The sequence below is a fragment of the Merops nubicus genome, unplaced genomic scaffold, assembly GCF_000691845.1.
Source record: "Merops nubicus isolate BGI_N331 unplaced genomic scaffold, ASM69184v1 scaffold19138, whole genome shotgun sequence".
Lineage (NCBI taxonomy): Eukaryota > Metazoa > Chordata > Aves > Coraciiformes > Meropidae > Merops > Merops nubicus.
Genome location: NW_008625344.1, coordinates 47,372 through 64,827, shown reverse-complemented (window position 1 = coordinate 64,827; position 17,456 = coordinate 47,372). Strand labels below are relative to the sequence as shown.

Genomic DNA, 17,456 nt, shown 5'->3' with positions numbered 1-17,456 from the left:
GCAGGGAAGGGAAGGACTACTTCCTTCCATTTTTATTCCCGCCTCCCCCTCCTTTGCACCTTATCTCTGCTTGAAATGTGAAGTGAATCTGCAGGATTCTGCTGTTCCCTAGAGCATGTCATTACCCATTTGAAGGAACCTAGCAGGTGAAGCCAGTATATAAGGAGCGTTTCTTTTTCTCTGACTCTATCAAATGCACACAGTTGTGGATGTTTGTACTCAGCAGAACCAGTGTGAAATTTAGTCACAGCCACAGCATGTGTTCCAATTTTCCAGGGGAACTTTCTCCCAGCTGTGGGTTAACCCTTTCTCCACTCATCTTTCTGCCTCTCCAGCATTTTGGGAAAATTCAGTGAGCCGTTTCTTTGACCAAGGAAACCTTGAGAGCTGGAAGAAGAATTGCATCTCAAACAGCCATACTGGGGAAAGGAATAAGATTAAGTAAGGTTGGGTGTTGATGGGATGTGTGTAGGAGATCTTTTTTTTAGTTTCTGTAAAACAATTGAGGCACTTGTACTCTTGCAGACTTATTATGCAGTTCCTGCACCCCTCCATTTTTGCCCTATGCCAGTTACAAACCTAAACTGAGTTCAGCTGCTGCCAGTAGTCTGTAGGTGCAGCTTACCTACTGTGAGCAAGCCACAGGGTTACAAAAGGTTCTTACCCCAGCAAAGGTGCATCAGCTTCGGAGTTTGGCCATTCTAATTCCTAGGCTTAAATTGCCTTCTTAAGGGAGACGGTGCCAGTGCTGTATTGACCAGGGCTAAAGGGTGTGCCTTTGTTCCCTTGTTTTTAAGCAGACCGTTGCTCTAAGAGTGAGGTAAGGGAGACGGTGCCAGTGCTGTATTGTATGTTGCTGCCTTTGTTCCCTTGTTTTTAAGCAGACCGTTGCTCTAAGAGTGAGGGAGGATTCCTTTCCTGTTGGTGGAAGAAATCTGCTTGTAGGTTTATTCTTGTTTCAGTTTTGCAAGCACTTGTAACGAGACCTGTTATAATGAGGAATAAATGTGTTCAACTTCATTTCTCTGCATGAGAAAAGCATGAATTATATTTTTGAGCTATCAGTGTATCCTTATGAAGAAAAGATCCTTATAAGAAAGCTTCCCATCAGCATGCTGGTCTAAAATAAACTTGCTAATTTTCCTCTCAAGAGGGAATGTGTATTTCTAGATTTAAAATCTTAGTGTTACTGTGGGTGAACAACCCTAGTCTATAATGTGTGGTAATAACATGATTCCAAATCACACAACAACGTTGAGTTGTACTTTACACCATTCTCTGAAAGAGCATTGTCAGAAGTTGTGGGAAACAATGCATACTTGGTGCTGCCTGTAGTAAGCATGAGGAGATAGAGGGTGAATAAGATACTTAGTTGTAGAGGGAACTTGGTACTTTTTTGCACACTGTCTTCAGCTGCTCTTTCTCTTTGGCCATATTAAGTTATGTTGTGGCTTCTTTTGCCTGCTGCTCTTTTCACTCATTTCTCTGTTTGAATTCTTTTTGAACTGTGATTCAGTCATTCACAGAGCAGGGAAATGACATCTTCAGAGTGCCTGCTGCCAGATCACAGCAGTTTCAATTGGAAACTTAAAAGCTGAAGCAGGTGCTGCAAGCTAGTCTCCCTTTGGTCTGATTCATTGAGTGCCAGCCTTCAGCTGAGGAATGGGGAGGGGAGGAGAATTGATTTTGTGACTAAAATCTTGGACTGATTAATATTTGCAGTGGTTCAAACAGTAGTGTGAAGACTCTATAAATTAACCGAATTTAGTGGAACTTGAGGTGATTGCAGTGCAACTGAGGGAATTGTTCTAGATCTGAAGTTGTGACTCAGGACCAAGGTGCTGTTTGTTTGATGACCTTAATATCTGCAGCAGATGCCATACCTTTTTAAGGGAAGAGAGGAGCAACATGCTCTATTCCTGCTAGTTTTCTGGAAGCCTCTAAATTTGGTAAACTGGGATTTTTTGGTTTTGTGGGTTTTTTTGGGGGGGTTTGTTTTGGTTTAGTTTTTTTGGATTTTTTTTTTTTTTTTATTTGGGGAGGTTGTGGGGATCTTTTTTTGTGTGTTCTGTTTTTATCTTTTTTTTTTATTTTTGGTGGTGGTTTCCCCCCCTCCCCCATTGAGGTCACAGCCTGAGTCTGCAGCTTCTGTTTAGAAGACTGATTTAGAAAATCATGAATGTTTTCTAGGGATAGTTCTGGAATGAGCTCCTGCTTTGTATTTAATTATTGCTGCTGTTAACCAGTAGAAGATATGGGAAAGGGAAAACTCTTCACTCAGTGAATGTTAGAGCTGTTACATTCATAATGTACAATGTCAGAGGTTTGTGGTTTTTTTTTTTTCTGGTAAGAACAAGTCAGAATTGGAATAATTTAAGTAGGAAGAGACCTCTGGAGGTCATCTCTTCCAATCCTCTGCTGAAAGCAGGACCGGCTTGGAAGTGGGGTTGTGTTCAGGGTTAGATGAAGCTGAATTCTGATTATCAACAAGGATGAATCTCCCACAGCTTCTCTGAGCAAACTGTTCTGGTGTTTGACGACTGTTCTTTACAAAATGCCTTTTACAATATCTAATTGGCATTTCCCTTGTTGCAGCTTATGTCCACTGCATTTCATACTCTTCTGCATTCTTCCATCATTTTATATTTCTGTTGGAAGAGACTCTTTTTCCTAGAGGTGTAAGGTAATATAAGAATGAAGAGACTTTAGGGCATGCTTGAAGTAGATTAGAGGCTTTTTCATGTGCTATTTGAGAGAAAAGAGAAAATGCATACTTCTGCTGTTGTTTTTTTCAAGGGCTAGTGTTAATTCAGATACAGTCCTATAAGCTCTGGGGTTTCTTGACCAGTAGCATGTAGCAACAGTAACAGTTGTGGTGTAACAGCAAGCGCTAAGTCTTGAGTAAAATTATCAGTTGAATTTGGATGTTAGGTTCCAAACCTTGATTTAGAAATTGCAGTAGTCTTTCAGTGTAGGTCATTTACTTCTCTGGCTTATCACTCAGCACTGACAGGTGAAAGCAGTGCTAGGAGGAAGAACCCACAGCTGATTAAGAGGTGCCTGTGGAATGAGTTTTGTAATGCTGAATGGGCATGTGTTTTGAAAGGCTTATCTTCAGACAGTGCTTAGTTATTAGCCTTAGCTTTTTGGAAACCTAATTGAGATGTTACAGACCAAGAGCTTTTTGTAGAAGCCTTATATTCTCTTGTCTCAATAGTCTGGAACAGGACTTAGGTGTTTTCAGAGCAAATACTAGCTCATGCATCATTGTTATTGGAGAGCAGTGAAAGAGTTAAAGTGAAACATCAGGTTTGTGTTGATTTTTTTTTTTTCTTTAAACCACCATTAACAGGAATAACTTTTGCTTCTGCTCATCACTGATCCTCTTGTCTGTTGCTTTTTTTAAAAAAAAAAATAAATTCTTTTTAATTCGGTGTGATAAAACATCCGTTATTTGTAAGTTGATTGAGCATAAAGTATTCCATTATAAAATGGTCATCCATCACTGAAGGCTAGGGGCTGCAAAAAACATTAACTGTGCACTTTTGGCTGGCATGTAGCTTCTCTAGAATAATGCAGCTTCTGTGTAAAGTATGCAGCATAAAAAAAAAAATGACTGTTTAGGAAAACAGGTGCTTGCCTTGCTCTCCCAGAGCTTTGGGATTTCATCCCACGTTTTTGGAAGGGCCCTCGAAGTCCTTCTGTTACCTACAGTCACTTTCTGGTTTTAAGCACTGGCCTCAAGCTGAACAAAATGATGCTCTGTGTCAAGTGGTTTAATTCTGACAAAGCTATGAGAATTTACTAGCTGTTTCACTGCTGCTTTTGAAAATGATGGACATTTTCTTTACCTCATTTTTTAGCTCCTCTGAAAGTTAGGTTGACTTTTTTTTTTTATAGTTTCTTAACACTGACACCCAAAAAGTGAGTGGCCAAGCACTGCCAAGTTGTCTCTAGATGTGACTCTAGTATGTTCCTGTTAATTTACTTGATACTTCACAAACTGAATGACTGATTTTCTTTGTGATAGGTTATAAAGATTATTTTGATCTTAACTTGTGTTATACAGTGCTTGTCATGTGTCTGTACCTTCAATGTGAACTTGAAAAATAGCTTTCTTCCCCATAGTCTTAGTTAACTTTTGGTTTTGGGGAAACATGGGATGATGGTGAAAGGCCTAGGGCACAAGTCCTGTGAGGAGCAGCTGAGGCAGCAGGGTTTGTTTAGACTGGAGAACAGGAGGCTGAGGGGAGACCTTATCTCTCTCCCTACAACTACCTGAAAGGAGGTTGTAGCATAGTGGGGCTTGGTCTGTTCTCCCATATAGCAAGTTAAGGGGCAAGAGAGAACAACCTCAGATTGTACTTGGGAGGTTTAGGTTGGATATTAGGAAAAATTTCTTCACTGAAAAGGGTTGCCAAGCACTGCAACAGGCTGCCCAGGGAAGTGGTGGAGCCACCATCCCTGAAGGTATTTAAAAGATACGTAGATGTGATGCCTAGGGACATGGTTTAGTGGTGTCTTGGCAATGCTAGGTTAGCAACTGAACTTGGTGATCCTGAAGCTCTCTTCCAACCACAACAGATTCTATGATAGGGCAGGAAGCCTTTATTGGATTGGTGTTACTGTGAGCTGCTTTTTTGAGATTATTTCCTCATATTCTAATGGCACAGCACTTAAAAAGGCCAAGTGTGTCCCCTTTTCCTAGGAGGAGTTAAAGCAGAGATGAGGTGACTTGCCCAAGAGCATGAGGGGAAGATGGGTGACAGGCTGAGAGCAGACTGATTCACCTATTTGTGATGAAGGACCTTGGTACTATCAGATGCTTAGTTTATTTGTGTATGTGCTTATATCCTGTCGGAGCAAATTCTATATGTCTAGGCTTTAAAATCAAAAGGAAACTCTTTTGTATTTTTAACAAGTCTTGGGAACAAACGCTGTGGCAGTATAATGGTTCCATTCCAGAGGTCAGGGTAGCAGAAATGCTAGGGGTAAGAGGTTAAAGCAGAGTTGTGTCCACTGACCTGTTCAGTGTGTGTTGTGTATTTCAGCTGGGGAGCCAGGCTGCATTGTGCCCTAAGGGAATGAGAGAGGCATTGAAGAGGGCTACATAAATGTGTGAACCCAGGGCTGACTTGAACAAACAGCCCTGTTTATCTGGTTGAGTTGAAGTTTTGTGCTGTGCTGTCACTTTTAGATCACTCTTGCTGGACAGTGAAGTCAATGGTGGCCTTCATAAAATTAGGACAAGATCACTCGAGCTTCTGAAGCACTGTAGCAGCTTCTTCTGTCATGGGCATGTACTAGATCAGAAACATTAGCAATTGACTAAAATAGCTATATTTGTCACTTTCTTAGGGATTGTATCCAGTATTCCTCTTCTAAGGTCTCCTGCTAGTGGCCTGTATACCAGGGAGTTACTCATACAAGCCTGCCCCTCAGGATACTGATTCTGTCATCTTTTAAATGACCACTTCAGAGAAGCGGATGTAACAGGGAGCAGGACCATGATGTTGTTAATGTCAAACCATACTGTACCTGAACCTTTACTTGGTGTTTCCTGTCTTCCCAGCAGAGATATGAGCTGTCGGTATACACGTGGGCTCTTTAAGCTCTGAAAAACTTTGTTTAAATTGAGAATGTTAAGGATGTGAGCAGAAGAATTTTGTCCTGAATTGTAACTGATCATTGGCCAAAGGTGCTGCAGAGGGAGCTTTGACTGAGTCTGGTGCTTCAGAGTATCATGTTGCCTCATGGAATGAGTTGCTTTCATAGGCTACCTTTATTTGGGTGAGTTGTGAAATAGTAGTGTAAGTAGGATTTGTAGCATTGTTTAGACCTTCTGATGGAAATCATGTCAAAATCCTGGACAAGTTTCTGGAACTGGGTAGAGCACAGTATGAAATGCAAACATCCTATAATTCTTCAATATCTATCACATCAGCTTCTTCAGATGCTACAAGTGAAACAAAATCCATTTAACCTTATAGACTGAAAATCTTCTTGCCAAGTTTTCTTGGCCAAAACAATGGTGTAAGAATGTCAGTTATGTACCTCAATAACAAAGATCATCTCTTGCCAGGGGAACAGGTACTTGAGGTTCAACCCCAAATGGCACCGAAGTCTTGTTGCTTGGAAAAGGAATCGTTGTGAACTACTTATAGGATTTTTTTTTTTCTGCTGAAGGTTTATAAATTCTATTTAATGACGTTTAAAGACCCTCTCAGTCAGAATAGGAAACAAAAAATACTTTCCCACTCACCTGTTAACAGACTTTGCTGTTTCCTTTGGAATGGTACTTTGACCCTAGTAATTAATGGGCTTTGTTAATGAAGGCTGAATTACTGCCTTTGTATTCAGATATGGTGAAGTATAATGCTTATGCTCCTGACTGGTAGAGAAAGTGACTGCTTGTGTATTCCTCTTCATTTCTCACAGAGATGATTTTTATTTTTTTAGGCCATTTTGATTCTTCACAGACATTTTATTGTTTCACAGCTGATGCATAATTCCAGGACATGGAAAAATATATTTAATGGAGTTGGGGGCTGCTATAATATTGCTTCCATGATGCCCACCCTAAAATTCATCATATTTGGTGATTACTGAATTTGCAACCGAAGAGACCTGTGAATGTAGTGCAAAAACTGTAAATGACTGTTAAATCTCAGGCTTCTGTTTCCCTTCCCTTACCATCAGCACCTTACATCAGTAGATAACTCTAGCACCTAGCAGTATGCAGAAATTAATTCCTTTCCCCAGTCTGTTCTCAAGAACATAATATTCACTGATTCTCATCATTCTAGGAATTAAGGTGCCTTCTAATGGAGACAGTCTGAATTTCTGCTTTTGTGTGTATACACAAATTACTGATTGCTTCAATTACTGCTGTCGGGGAAAAAGAAAAACAAGAAGTTTCTTGATGTTTTTACTGCTGCAGTGCCTAGGGCAGCAGTTGGATTGTCTGCCACTAGGCCAGTGTCTTCGCCCTTTGCTTCTTTTCTCTTTCCACTCCTGTAGGTTTGAAACTGAAATTCCCATGATGTTTCACACCCTGCTTTCCCCAGGGCTCCCATTTTGCATCTGTGGTAACTTAGTGTGTTCTTGAGCTTTGGACAATTGTGTGTTGTCATTAGCACTTCAGAATTTTACTTTCTCATACTAACATGGCAAAGAACAGTGTCTCCTAGATTAGTTCAGGCTGGATAGGAGAATTTGTGTAAATCATAACAGTAAGCTACATTAAATCTTTGAGAGATTTTTGTCATTAAAAGATTCTCTTTCCTCTTGGGCCATCAGGCTTTTCTTTATTTCATTCTTTGGATTCTGTTTGTCTCACTGATACATCTTAGATTCTCAGGCAACACGAGAAATGTCTCGGCTTGTTTGGGAGTTGTTGTTCTTCAATTTCTTTTTAATTTTTCCCCTTGGCACTCATGGGCTTCCCTTGAGGAAGGGGCAAACAGAATGAGGTAACATCCAGACAGCTAATTGATGATGAAACTGTAATCTCTTTCTTCCACTTCTTAGAACTAGCAACGCTTTCCTTTTCACAACATGGTGAATTTGCAATGAGAGAGCTATTTGTAGCGTGGTAGGCACACAAAGCTGTGGAGAATTACTGTGCCTTAAAATACCAAGGAAGAAGTTTTAATTTCTCCTGGGCTTTTAAAATTGCCTACTTAGTTTGGGCCTGGTACTGTGCAGGATGTGTAAAATAACATAGTGAAGCAAGTCCAGTGACTGAATAGAGTTCTGTAGAGTATCACAACCTAATTGCTCTGCCTTCGACACGTGCCAATTTCTTTTAGAGAGGAAAAAGAGTGCTTAAAGTTGACACACATCAAACTTTTGCTGTCAGTAAGATGGACAGATCAGTCTATCCTCTGGACTTGGCAGCGTGTGGTGCAATTCCCCTTAGGTTTCATTTAGCCTGGTTGGCCTTGTTAGAGTGGCCATGCTCTCTTTCTTGTATTAGGAAGGAACCTTGGGAAACGTGACCCTAATTCACAACAGCAGCAAGATCAATAACTATCAGCGTTTGGTCAAGGGCAGATGAATTTGTCATGGGATGACTGCCTTTTGCTGTGGTTTAGTTTGGTTTAGTAATCTCATTTAGAGTTGAATGTCATTGGATCAGAGGAGTTGCCCATAGGCTCTAAAGTTCAGAGCTGGTGCAGATTCTTTAGAAGAACTGGCTGTTCTCATGGACGTGGTGATTTTCTGTAAGAAATCTTCTGAAACAATTTCAGCTAGTTCTAAAGGGAAACAAAAACTGGAGCTTACCTGCAAGGCCCTGTTGTTATGCGTTTTTTGTTGTTGTTGTTTGGGTCAGTTTGTTTTTTTTTTTTTGTTTTGTAAAGAACAGATGTTTAAGTTCCAGTTAGCTGTGAAATTCATTTCAGTTTGGCTTACTGAAGGCCTTTTTCCTTTTAGGTGTATGGGAAGATTGATTTATTCTCCCTGGAACTTGGTCAGAGCTTTGTGTTAAGTAACTTCCACACATGGGGAAAAAGAAAAACACTTCAGAAAGTGACAGGATCTTAAATCAGTTTTTTTTTTTAGCGCTATTGAGAAGTTCAGTTTTCTGGAGCAGGATTAAATGCCATTAAAATTTGCACTGGCAGTTTAGAGCTTGCATCTGTCTGAAAAAGCCACAAAAGTAGTTGTATATTCTAGAACCTGCAGGAGGCTCAGATCAACTGTATTCCCAATCTCCTTTCCCTGAGAGCAATAAGCCTTTCTGTAGCAGAGATCAAAATTTGTTTAAGTAATTCTGAAGTGGCATATGTGGCTTTACAAACTATGGATCCTGATCTAATCTTTCTCTGGAATGTGCTAGCATAATTAGGTGCTGCTCTAGTGCTCATCCTCTGCTATAACACAGGAGCAAGAGTTTCTAGAAAACAAGGATGGATTAGCATTCAAATTACACTTAGATGGCTATTACTTTTAACACTGGCAATAAACACACTCATGGGAGACCAATTAAAAACAGTAGGCCTTTACAAGGTAGGGTTAATTGATTTATTGCCTTTCATCAGAATAGTGATGTGCTTTCAGATATGTCCTTTTTTTTGTTTTGGAGGAAATACTCTGGGAGGAAATACTCTTGGATTTGTAGCAAGGTCTTCTCCTTGGGACCTTCAGCCTTGTTATACCAAGTTACCCCTCAATTCACTTTTTTCTGGTTTGAAGCAGAGCCTTTTGAACATGACCTCTGACTAGTACATGTCAACCATAGCTCAACAAAAAAGTTTGTCAGTATGCAATTATTCCCATCCCTGCTGTCTCCTTAGTGCTAAGAAATAAGAGCAGAATTAAACAACGTCAACTTTTGGAATATCCCAGCAACCTATTTTTTTTCTGCATGTACCAATCTGTATGACTTGTGTTAAAAGTTCAGGTTAAGCAGTTGTGTCTGTACTTCAGGTCCATCTGGATAGAAACAATGAAAGCTTGCACTTGGTGTAGCTCCATGGTTCCTGTTGGTGGCATTTGTTTGCCTTGTGAATTGTCTTCTCTTCATATTGCTCCCTCTGGAACAGAATACTACAGCTGGATGAAAAGTGTTTGGAATAGCAGCAGAGACACAGCAAGAGTTTTCAGTGTAATTTTGGCTGAAGATACTGTAGCAAGTACCTGCTTATGAAAAAATGCCCAGGGATTTTTAATGGACAGTCAGAACAGCTGAATTTGAAGCATGAACCCCCCAATAACTAGTGGCTAACACAGGTGGGATTGTCAGTGCTCTGGCTTCACTGGTGTATGTAAATCATTCCTATAGGAGACAGTATTTCTGTTGAGTATTCCTCTGATGAGAGGATATCAGCAGTCAAGTGCTCAGTATGCATTCTGTCATCCTTCCCCAAAATAAAAATCTCAGTTCTGAGGGGCATTTGAGATCTTGGCACTACAGAACAATCATTTGTTAAAGTCATGTTTAATGAAAGGGAGATAAACACACGAAGCTGGAGTGTGACAAATGAAAGCATTTGTGCCATTGTAATGAAATTAGGCAAACAGAACAGGCTTGACAGCTCCGGGTTCCCCCTGTCAAACTGCATTTGTAATTCTAGCCTTGCATTCATGTGTGGCTGTGAATGACACTGTCTCCCTCTTGGTGTGGTGGGCCTGGGCCCCTGAGTGACCACTTTGATTCACAGGGAATTAGCTTTGAACAGAGTATGTTTTGCAGGCATATTGAAAAGGATCGCAGTTAATTCTCACTTTTCCTTCGTTGGTTTGACTATCCTTAACTTTGGGCCTGTGTTTGCTTCTATCATATTTAAAGCTTTTGGTAGCTTTTATTATAGTGGAGTATTGATTTCAGAGATGGACAAAGCTTGCTTCCCTGCATCGCCACGGTGAGCTTCTGTGCTGTGTTGTGCCATCCCAGCGGCCTTTTAAAGGAGCCTGCAGTATTCGTGTGTGCTGGAAACGGGGATGTGGCTTCCTGAATCCTCAGCTGCTCCCTAGCTGTCAGAATCCAGTTCTCTTCGTCTATTAAGGGTTGTGATAAGACAATGATATTTTGGGGAACCTGTAGGGACTGTCAGGTGGCTACTCTTTTTGATGACCTCTTACTTATCAAGTTTAGCAGACATTGGCATCATTATTTTCAGGAAGTAGGAGTAGAGATTTCTCTGATCACGTTAGCTGGTAGGTCAGACTATGTAAGTAGAGGTTTTTTCTCTAGATACGTGCTAGGTGTTGCACTGTGTTGCAAGGTCTGGTTTGGAGCTTGCAACAAAAACAAGACCAACCAACCACAAGAACCCCTTGAGGAGAGAGAGAGCAGAGGATTCTTTTCACCTGAAACCTTGACAGTGCCAGGACTGTGCAGACAGAGACATAGCTCAGGAACAAATGCATGTGGATCGTCTAGCTGAGCTTTTTTACACTTGTTACCCTATTTTCATTGGCTGTTACTGAACTGGAGTTAAATGCTGGGCTAAACTACCTACATAGAAGAAGGCAGGGTATGTCTTTCATTGCAGGTGCAGGGTGGCACGTGTTCCAGTTAGTCTGGAGAATTTGTTTTTGGAGTGGTAAAATGTGGGCCTCCTCCACTCATAAGCTCTAGAGCTGCTGAAATTGTAGGTTTGCTGAGGGAGCTAGAACCAACACACACATACTGTTCTGTGACTGGGACCTGGCTGACTCTGTGGAAAGCAGATGGAAGCTCTGCAGATTTTTAGAGGAGTAAATTACTGTAGTTCTGTTTGCTAGGTTTGTAGATCTCTGAATTAACCAACAGATAATCACAGGACTAACTTCAAAGGAATTTCTCCATTCCCTGTGATCTTGCATTTTGATTCAGGTGAGATTAAGCCTGTACTTATTCCAGCAGCTGAAACTTCAGAAGTGTTTTTGAAAATCTGAGGAGTGTGGCTACTCAGTACTTTTACACGGGTTTAAAATGCAAGTACGATTTGATACTTTTTCCTTGTTACTTCTCTCTAGCTGGCTGAGAGAGACTGCAGGGACTTCTCACCCTTGGATGAAAAGACAAAATGCTTCCATGTTTGATGGGTGAGCTAGGAATGAAGTCGGGTAGGCCAGAAAGGCAGCGTTTGCAGGAAGTATCTTTGATGGTGAGCCACGAAGCACTTGCTGGTACCTGAGTTTTCTGTGGCGTAGAATCAGTGAGCTCCTAGACTGGAGTCCTGAAGAGCTGTATTTCTGCTCTGTTGCAGCATTCTCTCCATCTTTGTCTCACCTTTAGAAGAAAAGAGAGTGGCTGTTTGTTGTCCAGTTCAGTATGCAAGCAGGGAATGTAACAGCAGATGCTTGAAGCATTGCTCTTCTCTGAGCTCGTCTGCACTGGAGAGGTGCGTGGGATACGACCAGACAGCCTTTCTGAGCATCAGGGGCCAACAGCTGCTGCATCAGAGGAGTCTAGGTCATGTGGTTTGGGTTCCAGTTGCCTGTCCTGGGGACAAATGATGTTGAAATAACTTGTCATAAACAATTTTTTCTTGTTCATTTGCTCTGATTCGGAACACATAGCCGATCCTGATAGGAGTCACTCAGGAGTGAAGAGTTGAACTGCCAGAGAAAGCAGCTTATGTGAGCATTTTAGAACAGGAATGTGCCAACAGTGTGCTAACAATAAGAAACCTCTTCTGAGGGGGACCTGCTCCTGTACTTCAGGAGAAAGGGGACGCCAGAGGTCTGATGTGGCTTGTTTGCTGAAGTGCCAGAATGGCTGGATGGGATTGCTGAAATGGCAGCTTGGTCCTTCAACATGAATTAGTTGTTTAAATATCTTTATAGATGTGAATCTAAGTGCAAATAATCCATAGGACAAATGAAGGAAAGCACTGTGGTCTGAAAGAAATTCCATCATCATATTAAGATTGCTACCTTGAAAAATTTGCTTTCTGATACACTACTTAAGGTATTCTTTCCCTTCTTCTCAATCTCCATGCGTGGCTTGGGGTTAACTGAGCATTTTTGGGTGTGGCTGATGCTGGTCTCTGTTTCCCTGAAATTTCATTGAAGGGACCTGTGCAAGAGGAATAGGAAGTTGCTTTCCAGTTGGTTCCCAAAGCAGTCCAGGCTCTTCTTGTAAGATTGTATCATGTTTTAATATAATTTTCCTTAAATTTGAGTGAATTAAAAAGGAAAACTGCTTGTAGGAATTCCTAGTGAAATTTTGATCTCCTTGTGGATACTTGTTCCATTTTCCTCTTGTAACACCCTAGTCTGAAGTCATGCTTGCAGGGCTGGTAGGTTTTGGGGTAAGTTTTTTGATTGTTTTACTTTTTCCTCAGAATTGAAAGTAGTTACCTAAGCAGAGAACCGTCTGGTGTTTTTTAGTGGAAACACTGAGAAATGTCTCATGCTAGGAAATACATTTGGAGAAACATCTCTCTGGGCAGTTCTAAGGTAGCTCATTGGTTAAGGTTTCCTCACTTATAATGTCTGAACCTGAATCTGGCAGTGCAAGAACCAGAAAGCTGAAAAATCAGAGCTGCTTTTTTTGGAAAGCTTTTATAAAAGTTCAAGTATGTACTTCCAAACATTCAGTATTTACTTTTATATAGCCTTTGTTTTGGCAAAGGAATTATTGAATTTATAATTGATTTTACTGCCCTTTCTGAGGTTCTTAGATATTTCCAGGAGAGCATAGCATTGCTTTTACAGTTAGGTGCCAAAAAAGATCAAGACTATGTACTGTCTCTTTCATGAAGTTTCAGCTTGCTGAGCAGAACAATCCCCTTTGAAGGCTATGGTTCTACCTTACCAAAGTATTGTGAAAAGAGTGTTATGATGTTCCTACTGTTCTGGGCTCTATTAAACTTGAGCTCTGGTAGTAAATGTAACTGTGGGGTCTGCCTTGCAGTTACTGATCTGAAAGGGCTGGCAGGTTGGTGCTGGAAACTACCACATTTGGTATTTAAGGCTATGAAAACCTTTTGGGAAGAGTTTCTGACCTAACTTCACTGGGCTCAACAGAACTGAGTTAAAAGAAAAGAATTCATCTTTGACTTACCGACCTGTTTGCAAAATTTTTACTCAGTTAAAAACTTCCAAGTATCTTTAATGGCACTTTCAGATGCTGAACTGAGACTTCAGCTTCAAGATAGGGTACAGCAAGAATAAATACAGCATGTGAGGGTTTTTCTGTGCTTCCAATCTCTCTCTTGAAGCAACCCCTGCCACTGAGATGGAGTTCTGCTTTGAAAAGGGAGCTGGTGACCCCTGTAAGTCCTCACTGCCTCCAAGTGCTGCTGATAAGAAGAGCTCACTGTAGTAATAAAGTGAATACTCCTCAGTTGCAGACAATGAATGTGATTGGTGTTTCACTGAGTTTAGGTATTTCAGACAGTAGTTCTTTAGTGGGCAAGCCTTGCACTAAAAACACTCTTTTCTTGTTTAGTATGGGTTTGGGGTGTGGGTTGTTTGTTTTGTTTTGTTTTGTTTTATAACAGAGCATCAGCTGTCCAGTTTGAAAGTTTTACAGCATACACAGTTTCAGAAAGCTTAATGCAAAATGCTGTGTTACTGTAAAAGCTTGAGTCTGAATATCAGCTGGCTAGAGCTGCTGTGTAATCACCAGTATGTGCCCAAGTTAAATCCTAATTATGACAAGTCATTTTGTGATCTGCTCGTAAGTTGGGAATTTCAGTTAGACTGCAGGAGATTCTAATCTTTAACCACATCAAGAATCACAAGTTTAATTGAAAGAAAAAAAGCCCTAAATTCCCCCAGTTTTTGTAAATAAAACATCTGTTTGTTGTCCCAAAAATGGAATGATGGAGAGTGTGGTAACCTGTGCATCCTGTTAGCAAGCTTGTCTTCATCCTCTCATTCTACCTGTGCAGCCACATACATTTGCTAAGTCCCATTTTTTTTTTGTACTAATCAAAGTGTGGCTTTTCTATCCTGGGTCTTGCTGGGTTGAAGAAATCTGGAGGACTCGACAGGATTATGATGGTGCTGACTGTTCTATAGAAAGGCTTTGTTTTGGGCAAGAAGAGTTTGAGTGTTGATCTCTTGTGGTTTTACTATATTTAATGTTGTCCAAGTGCTTGTAACCAGACAAATGTTCTATAAAGGACACTTAAATAAACATTGATGAAAGCATGTCGTATGATCCTCTGCATTTCCATGAGCTGTTGGGAGGTGACACAATTGTAATGTCACACCAGGATATTATCTGACAAATCGGGGGGAGTTTTTCTAAGCCAAAGGGGTTGAATCATCACGTTCCTTTTAACCTATCACAAGTTAGTGGGGTTGGCCTCATTTGAACTGGTGGCTGAAAGGTAAGAGACTGTGTAATGATGCCCAAAGTTCCTTTTTTTTTTTTTAATTGCAGTTTTGCTTTAGTTACCAGCAAAATTATTGGACTTTGGTTTTAACTATTTAAACCAAAACCCTCTGCATTATTCTTCTCCCTTTTCTTCCTTATCTTAATTTGTCCCAGTTACCTTAGCATGCTTTCTGATAGGTTTTTTACTTTGATACTTAAGGTTTTTTTCACTAGGAGCTGTGAAAAATGGAATTTAACTGATCTTAAATTCAGGAGAAATTATTTATTTGTTTTTTAAAGTAAAATAATAGAGTTATGTTGGTAGATATAAAAATACCAGCTTGTGTAAGGATTCAGGAATTATGGGATTTTTTTCTCCCCCACCTCAAAGAAGCTCATATGACAGATAAGTGCAATGTTGGATCATCAAGAATGTATATGCCAGTGTTCCTGTGATGCTGATAGCCATTAGACTTATTAATTTTTTTTAGAAATAAAATGTAACTTTCAGCAAGGTGAGCCAAATGTTTTTATTTAACCATTTCTGGTCTCAGGATTATCCAAGTTACTTTCAATTCCCTCTTCTTTATCTGTGTATGCTGGCTATAATGTGGTTGCTTTATTCACCTGCTTTTTAATGCTTTTTCTCCTAAGCCCTCCTCAGGACTCCTCTTACCTCCATTCCTTGTGTTAGGTTTTTGGTTTTTTTGCTTATTTGTTTCGGGTTTTGTTGTGTTTTGGAGGTTTGTTTTTTTTTGTAACTTTCCCTAGCTATTCTTTTCTGTATTTCCTTTTCATTCCTAAAGCTGCCATTGATCATCTTGAAGACTTTAGGAAGCTCATTAGTTGTTCTTTCTCCAGTTCAAGAGCTTAGTGCACATGCCTTCCTGTGTTGGCAGCTTTGGAGAGGATACTTGCTGTACAAAGCAGCAAGCAGAGTGCCCTTCTTTGGTTGAGGTGCCTTTATAGGTATTCTGAGTAAAAGACAGAAGAGATTTTAAATCTGTTTGCCTTGTGGGTTTTTCCTGTCCTTGCCAAGCAAACTTATAGTTTTACAGAAAAGTAATTTGTCATCAGGCAAAGTGCTGCAAGAGATCCAACCAACCTACTTGTACATTTGTACTATGCATGTAATTAGCATGAGGCTGTATGTGTAGCAGGATGTTGGGGAAGAGGTGGAAGGTGGGGCAGGGTCCTTATATAGTTTGTGTGATCACACAGTTCCAGCAATACTAGGAAAATGCAACCATATCTGCCAATGAAGTAAAGTGTGAATTTAGGCAGCAGTGGTTCTCTGGTGTTTGTTGAGTGTTCTTGCAATAGGATTTGTTTCAGAAGGCTGTTTTGAAGGTCATAAAGTGAACTTCAGAAATCATTGCTTTTAAAAGTCTATACAAAGGTATATACTGTGTATATGTGTGTGTGTATGTATGTGTAGATATAAGCAACCCTCACCTTCCCACCAGTCTCCTGAAACTGAGCTATTAGAGGCTTCTTTCCTCTGAGATTAAGCTTGCTGTAGTTTCTTAAAGAAAAAACATCCCAATGAATCAAGTCTAATTTAATGTCTCTTTACAATTATTTTTATTTTAACAGAGCTATCTGAAATTGAACCCAATGTCTTTCTTCGGCCTTTCCTGGAAGTAATCCGTTCTGAAGACACTACAGGCCCCATAACTGGACTGGCTCTCACCTCTGTGAATAAGTTCCTCTCATATGCACTAATAGGTATGTTCTGTGGCTTCCTGGGGTTCAGCAAAATGCCAACCAAATGCATCTCCTTGAGATGTGTCTCTGACCAGGATACACACTTGCACTCTTAATGAGGAGATTGGGGGAAAAATTGTCATTAATGCTGGGGAAACGGGCATCTGCAGTTCTGTCCTGGTGTACCTGCTGGTCGTTGATAGCACTACAGCAAGGGCTGGAAATGGAGCCAGAGCTTCTCATCTGCCCTGACTACTGCGTGTCCTCATGGCCTGCTGCTGGACTCTGCTGTCACCACCTGCTTTTTAATGCAATCTGAGCAAAACGGCCAGGGAGGGGAGAACACCAGCTTGGATTACCATGTTGTAATATACAGAAACACACTGGAAGTTATTTAATTTTGTGAGCTAATACTCTGCTCTAGAGCGAGGATGGTTTTTTGCCCGGTCCCAGACCCTGTCCAGTGGTGTGCCAGTACTCTTCACTTAGCAGAGCTGTCAGGGCAGAGACAGTTGTGCTGCTGCCTAGACTTTCAAATGTGTGCATTCTCCTTTATATTTGTGAAAGGTCTGTGTGGTCAGTTCCCATGGCTCAGCTGGCTTGTGGTAGTAACTCATTAGCTGATTTTCTCTCTGCCTTCAGCGTGTCATCCTGTTGCTAGTGGTGCTTGATTTTTCTGCATAAATTCTGTTAGTACTTCAGTACCTATGTGAATTACAAAACTTGTTATCTATGTTTGTTTATATGTAGTCTCACTTGGAGAAAATTATTTTAGTGGTCTTCCTGTCTCTGAAGCTCAGATTTCTCACTTCTTTTCCTCCTTTACATTTTAAGTGAACACTGATGAATTTTTGGTACTTGTTTTAAGTATTTTGTTCTTTGGAGCTAGCATGAGGGAAGTTGGGGAAAGAAAAGGCTTGATGTAGATGCACACAGCTTTTGCAGGAAAGACCCAAAATTAAAATGAGCAAAACCAGGGACTTGT

At 40.5% G+C, this 17,456-nt stretch overlaps 1 protein-coding gene across 1 annotated transcript in view; it reads left to right on the top strand.

Moving 5' to 3' along the window:
- Positions 1-17,456, top strand: part of GBF1 (golgi brefeldin A resistant guanine nucleotide exchange factor 1) — a 101,342-nt gene that overhangs the window by 40,115 nt on the left and 43,771 nt on the right. The window contains exon 3 of the mRNA XM_008945654.1: positions 16,361-16,492. Within this exon, the coding sequence (XP_008943902.1) occupies positions 16,361-16,492 (132 nt within the window). The remainder of the gene's footprint in view (positions 1-16,360; positions 16,493-17,456) is intronic.